This window comes from Helicoverpa armigera, chromosome 1 (genome assembly GCF_030705265.1).
Source record: "Helicoverpa armigera isolate CAAS_96S chromosome 1, ASM3070526v1, whole genome shotgun sequence".
Taxonomy (NCBI): domain Eukaryota; kingdom Metazoa; phylum Arthropoda; class Insecta; order Lepidoptera; family Noctuidae; genus Helicoverpa; species Helicoverpa armigera.
The window spans coordinates 6,299,443-6,306,809 of NC_087120.1; the positions used below are offsets into that span (position 1 = coordinate 6,299,443).

Here is a 7,367-nt window from a genome sequence, read left to right on the forward strand (position 1 = left end):
TTATCTTTGCAACCCTCTCATTAACCCAGGAAGTGAGCAGGACACAGCTTACTTTAGATATACCCTGAAATACTGAAACGCTTCTTTACTTCGTCTAAGGCGGTCAAATAAATTGCGCAATATTACGATATTGTGCAACACGATTATTAAACATTGCGCAATGATTTTATATAATTAAGTGACATTTCAATATTCAGCCGTTAGGATTACAAAGATATGTCGACCGTATTGTATAAAATGCTGGATACAAGGCCTGTTTCTTCGCATCTTGAATTATATGACATTTATTTAATATAATAGAGAAGGCTTAGGGTATCTAATCAATATAAAACTAAGTTGCGTTGTGATGTGCTTAGCCAAGCGAATATAACACTGCAATATTAAGTGTTTCTCTTCTATAAATATAAATAAATCTTCTAGACAACAACTATTATCTCTACGTGTATATAAAGGTGACACTTTTAAATATACGTTATAGATTTTTGCCTACTGCAAATCGTATATTACTATTTTTACTTGCACTATAAAGTGTATATTAAAAATATAGTTATAGAAGATTCTATTTTCTAATAAATATTATGGTAAGCGTAATAACCAGACATGTCTGGAACAACAAATTATAAATTCTCCTTAAAATCGAGGCTACAATGGGTATTTGCACTTTAATTCTTGTTAATAGCACTATTGGCGTGACAACTTTACTAAAAACTAGCTTCTATCGATTTCACCAGCGTCCCGGGGATTACTTCTCGCACATAAATAAAAAGTAGCCTATATGTTATGCTGATAACATATGCTATACAATTACTGGCAAGTTTCAGCAAAATGCATCCCAACGCAATCCATGAAGTGGATGAAACCGCGGATGGAAGCTGGTACGTACATGCATACACTCTTACAAACTTTCGCACTAAGCGACATACAAACAACCTTACGGCCTGGGCACAGTTTCTGGCGGTGCGGGCCGCGGTGAGGCGAGAGGCGCGGCGAGCAGTGTGATTTGCGGTGGTATGCCACAGCTAGACCCTTAGTGGCCACGGCGGCGACAGCGGTGAACGTATTAAGGGAACGGTTAAACTATTAAAATGTCCCTGTCAAAAGTAGTATTTCACTAGTAAATTGTTCCACATTCATTATTTTAAGTAAAAAACGCGCGGTAGAAACAAAATTATTTGTTTCGGTCGTGCGATGCCTGAATGCGTCCACCGATGCCGCCGCCCGCGTCGCTCTGAGCTGTGGCCGCCTCGATATTCGCTAGTACATTTGTTTCATTCGCACACTGCGCAGCCCGTCGCCGCCGTGTCTCGCGCGTCTCTAACCGCGCCGCAGGACGCGCCGCGCTGCGCGTCGCCGTTAGCTATGGCATACTTCATAAGTTGTCTACAATTTGTTTTCGCCGCTCACCGCTTGCCGCGTCTCAAACCGCGCCGCAATCCGCGCCGCTCTTGGCTGTGGCCAGGGGGTTAGAGAGTCAGGATTCGACGCCTGATTGCAAAAAACAAATGACTCTATGTGGGAGTCTCGTATAATTTGTTTCCATGTTCAAAGCATAGCCCAGCATAGCACAACGCAAGACAGCACAGCATGACACAGCGCAGCATAGCTCAATGTTGATAAGGCACCCTCAACCTGGCACAGATCTCTCACTTATCGGACGGCTCATTCAGCGTTGATGACATTTTTTGGGTACCGAATAAGTCTTGTTCCGAAATATAACTCAGCATACTGGCCTGCATTTGTGACGTCACGAATCGATGGAAATGTCGATTCGTTCCGAAATATACTCGCGAGGGCATATTGGGAGTACCTAGTGTTTCTTTTTTTTATGGCAATCTGCCCCAATTAGCAATTTCTGCCAGACACGCGAAGCTAGTGACGACAGGGAGTGGTGTTTGTGCTCGAATATACGTGTAATGTATTCGTGTGTGTCTCACCAGTACAATAATGACTAGGGATTCACGAGCACTGGCCAGAATATCTATCTACTGAGTTCTATTTCGGAACACACGCAAAGACTATTACAACAAACATATTTAAAATACACAACAGAACAAGCAATGATAAACTATTTGATCATGGTTTTAAATACATAGACAAGGATTAACAGCAAACAATTAGACGCTCTCTCCTTGTGAACAGCATAAAAGGAAACCAATGAAAAAAACAAATCAATGTCAACATTGCTATACAGATGCTACGCTATTCCACATTCAGCCGTTTTCAAATATTTGCACCGTAATGTTGAAACTAGTAAAATAGGCATTTATTCTTAATACAATTATGTATAAATATTTCCTTATATTTGTATTACAAAGGAGATGGCCAAATTTTCATAGAAAAAAAACCCAGAATCGACAGCAATGAAATGGTTACCAATAGGTTCTTTATGATAGACCTTTGATGGTGCCAAAAATTCCAGACTGAAATCCATGGGGTATAGGAGCTATTTCATATTATCGCAAAAATAGGTTATGTTGAATATATGTTGATTTTAAAGATTATTAACATCAAAGGACATAAAAAAGCAAAGTAAACTATCATTATACAAGCCACTAGTAATAACCCCATAGTTTCAGAGTTGACCTGGTGATTAAAAGGTCTTGTATTTAACCATTCCAGATACGATTAAGCACCGACCTTACCTACTTAGAGAGGTTTCGCAGTTACATGCAACCTTCACAACTGGCTATGATATGTTTTTGGAGAAATTGTCTTTGAAAATCGCGCCATGTGACATTGTCAAATATAACAAATGACTTAGCAATGCAAAACGGTCCAATCACGAGTCTGCATTCAACTTCTAACGAACATCAACAGTAAAAGTAAACTTTTTTGTGAACTAAAATCTTGATCGAAAAAACGTTATAAAAAGAGAACCCCATGGTTTTTAGATGATTTGAAATACTTTTTAAAATCCACAAATTATACTGAATCCAATCATATATATGAAGTTCCTGTCGACTCTGGGTGTTTTTTTGGCCATCTCCTTTATATAAACTCATTCAAAAAACTTACTCTGATTTTATGAAGCAGTATTTCAATGTATATAAAAATATACCTATGTTTATTTAATTATTGTACCATTATTAATTTAATAGATGTATTTAATATTGAAGTTTAACAATATATTGAAATAAAATTATAAATATAACAAAAGTTACTATCCTACTAGTTAACCGTGTTAATTAAGAACTGAGCATTTATACAATAATAAGGCTTCTTGAATCAAGGTACTCCTATTAAGTATTACTTTACTTTATTGCTGATATCTTTTCATTTTTCTTTCTAATTTTTTCTTTTTCTTTTCATCTTGTTCTGTGTCTTGGGGAGCCTCTTGGAAGAACCAAGGTCCTAGCACGTTGACCCAGAGCAGCCAGAAGGCTCTCGCTGGTATCAGCAGAAGCAGCAAAAAGAAATAGTTTGATATCACAGCAAGCACATGTGTGATTGCTGACAATATCACTATATCTTTCACATGTCTGCAATGAATACATTGTGTTCTACATTATGCAATACACGGATAATCAGATTGTTTATTTGCCACTTACATTGCATGTTCTTAAAGTTATTTAGGCCTTCTGTACACACTAAGAAAAAGACACTTGGCCTGTATATATTATATGGACAGAAAACCAATATATTGTAATGTTTAAACTTCTATTGAGATCAGTAGGCATTGTATTAAAATAAAGAAAAAAATACTCACTCGCCCATACCACCTTCCATATTCAAATCAAGACCAGGATCGATGAGCTGGCTGTTGTCGGAATAAGTGGGCCGACTGATGTATCTCATAATTTGATAGCACCCTCCATATATTGCCAATAGTAGAACGTTCAGGAACTGCAACATTATTATACATACTTCAGAAAAAATTGAAGAATGCCTCATTCTCTATCAAAGAACAACTACTAAAGAAATCATTCTGATGTCCCTTGGTAGGACTTGGCAACAACTACCAAAGATGTTTGAATGACACAGGGGACCCACCAGTATATCATGCATTTAGAAACACGGAAGAACTCGGTACAACAAAATGGTAAACCCATGCACAGATCCACTGATTGCTCAACCACAAGATTGAGTAATCCAAAGCTGACTTTACAACAAGCTCTTCAGAATTAATTAATAATTGTCAACAAAACATACTAACAATAATTCCCGTTGTTAAGTTGTCCCAGTACAAGCTAACGGTGGCAGTTCCGTACAAGGCTGCGGCTGCAAGAGACATGTTGCGGTAGAAACTGACTGTTTCTGAATTCTCCACCAATATCTGTTTAGCACCTTTGGTGGGAGGTTTGCCTTTTGGAGCCTGAAATATTAATAAAAAAGTATATGTATACATCAATATTAAAAAAAATGTGTTGGGGTAACCTGGACCCCTTTAAGTAACCTAACTGATTGTGTAATTATAATTTTCATGGAAATGTTCTATCATTTATGCTCAGCTATCAAAGAGACAGAGTTTTCATAACATACATGTATTATGATTTCTTACAAAATGGTCATGTGGGTGCTAGCTGCACTTTTTCCTGATTAAACTAGGAACCTATGCTAACATAGATAATAACAGCTCAGGAAATCATAGCTCACAAAAGAAGTGCCAAAGAAAATGTAGAATGGGTTTTTTTCAATTGTCATCTGATGAAGTGAGTGTTTAAAACAAAAACTAAAGTGCTTCAGTAAGACCTGTTAATCTTTCCTACAGGTATTGATGCAACAAGTTACTGACTGAAGCTACATGACTATACATAATTAATTGAGAACGTATCACAGATCGGCTTATATATTGCCTACACAATTTAGCTTAACTGGCACGATATCGAGAGTTGATTAAATATTCAGCTACGAAATGCTTTCAGAGGGAATCTATATACAGGTGTCTAATTTCATCTGCACGCTCAGTTACGTTATTACAGCAAAATACTAATCGGCAATCAAATGTAACTCATAAAATACCTTCGATCTACAATTATGTGACTAAATAAAGCGATGAAATTAGTGAGTTCATTGATTATTCACAAGATATTTAAAATATGCTCAATCATCCGAAAGAAATCGCTTTACACTCGTAAAAACACTTACCGGAGCCATGGTTAATGAATTATAAGCTTGAGAAAAGAAGTGTCAAATATTAGCTAATATAATTTGTACGATAAATACTTTCTTACTATATTACTTTAGAATATACTTTATAAGACCTATCTTTCTTTCATGGAGTTCGTCTTCGTTGAACTCGAAGTCGAATCGATGATGACATTTTTGACATTAAATGATGACGTAGAGCTACGTCAACGTCAACGTCACGTCCATTGTCAGATATATTTTTTATTATTTGGCGTTGGATACGAATTATTTTACACGAAATTAAATATTAAATTTAGTAGTTTCATTTAATGATAAATTACAACAAATACCTATTTCTAACGTACGCTTTAGATGTGCAATTATTCTCATTTTTATACGTTCGTGTCGAATAGTCCAGCGAGAGTACGTACCTATTTGCTTGAACGCGATACAGATGGCGCTGCTATGCCTTTACAATGGATATTATTGCAACTGATTGTTTGAACTCAAAAAAGTAAGTACCTTTTTAGGAAAGTACGTGTAATTTTTTTGTAACAAGTTAAAAAAGACCTAGGTTAGTAAATTACTTACTAAGTAAAATCTGTTTTGCATAAATCCCTTTCGGCTCTGCTCCGAGCATGACGAGATCCGATTTTCAGATTTCGTAGGTTTTAAGTTAATGAGTTTTTCATTAATTTTCTTCTCTGAAGCAGCCCAGGATATGTGGTTTGTAATTAAAACATAATTAATTTAGTTGCACTAGCTCATACCTAAATGACAACATGAATATTTCATTCCGGGAAAAGGGAACTGATTAAGTTTGTTAAAATCATAAATAAATAGGTAGGTAGGTAAACCAGCTTGTGCTGAGCTCCTCTCAATTACGAGATGGATCTCTGTTATATGCTTTTGGATATCAGTCGGTCAGCCACCAAATAAGTTATAAGTAAGTACCAACGTGTTTACCTAATTAAGTCACATCTATATTTACAAACTACCTACCTATTTACTAATCTATAATATAACCCTTTGTCACTCGGGAAGACAGTTGCTTTTCAACAGTGAAAGAATGTAAAAAATCGGTCCAGTAGTTTTTGAGTTTATCACAAAAGTACCTACAATATTTTCCTCTAGTTAGTTCCCTATTAGTATAGATGGAGAGGGAACATTATTTATTTGTAGGTACCCTGGAGGCTCCGTGTGTTGGGAAGCTTCACTATTCCCAAATAACTGAAATAACATACCTATGTAAGGCTATATTTTATCCCCCGGGAATCGGATGAAATCGCGGGAAACAGCTAGTGTTACATTTCTATTGTGTAAATTCACTGTATAAAACAAATAGTCTCATAACAAACAGTTTTCTACCAAATTGATGGATTGATATCGAACCTTTATTTACTAAAGCGTTTTGCAAATTAAATAAAAGCATTTTTTACTTTTTATATATTTTATTGGCTCTAAATAGAACTTTGATTTGATTTTATTGTTTTGTTGGATGCAAACAAAGGTATTTAAGTCATTAATAGGCGGCTAAATAAACAAACAAACATTAAACAATTTGCTTCACATAGGTAGGTACTTACATGATATAGCTACAAAATGACATAAATGCAATAAACGATATGATATGACAGCTTGATATGATAGCTTGACAAATAAGACACACATAGGTACATAGATATGTAAGCCGTTAGAAAAACTTATACTTACACATAGCTATCTAGTTACCTATGGAATAAATAGGTCACGAAACAGAAATAAAAAATAAGCAGAATTGTGTACCAAAGTAGATATTCTGTAGGTAATTAACAACACTTAGGTAAACCAGTACTTCCCTCCGTATTTAACCAAAATCTCCCCTACTCTGATAAGTCTCGCAAAAAGGTAGCTCTCTGTTTATTTATATTGCAAAGCTCCTCACGAAACATTCAATTGCATTTCGGGATTTAGCCAAATGGGTGTAAAATTGCCAAAGTAACTCAATCTGTCTTTGTTTGTCAGTTCAAAACTACTGAACAGACTGGAATGAAATTGGAGTCCATACCTTTTTTATGGGAAATCATCAAATGATCCCTCTGTGGGTTAGGAAGCCTTATTTACCATGTTCCTTCTTAAGCCTTTTATGTACCAGGGCCGCGGTTACTCTTTCGAACAATCCCCCAGTCCCAGTAGGCCTTAGCCCTGGTGGGCTTCGCTAGAGTTAGCTGAGTCTGCTACCTCTGGGAGTAAGTACATACCCACCTCTAGTTTACTCCTTAAGTATCCGGGTGTAGGACGTAGTTAGCTTACCATCGTTG

At 36.3% G+C, this 7,367-nt stretch overlaps 1 protein-coding gene across 1 annotated transcript; it reads right to left on the reverse strand.

Moving 5' to 3' along the window:
• Positions 1 to 3,033: 3,033 nt before the first annotated feature.
• LOC110377803 (transmembrane protein 208) lies at positions 3,034 to 5,252 on the reverse strand. The gene is made up of 4 exons (XM_021336823.3): positions 5,086 to 5,252; positions 4,154 to 4,312; positions 3,707 to 3,843; positions 3,034 to 3,479 (listed from the first exon to the last, which is right to left on the reverse strand). Exons 1-4 carry the CDS (start codon positions 5,092 to 5,094, stop codon positions 3,257 to 3,259), a joined length of 528 nt encoding a protein of 175 aa, XP_021192498.3. The 5' UTR covers positions 5,095 to 5,252; the 3' UTR covers positions 3,034 to 3,256.
• Between the last annotated feature and the right edge of the window lie 2,115 nt (positions 5,253 to 7,367).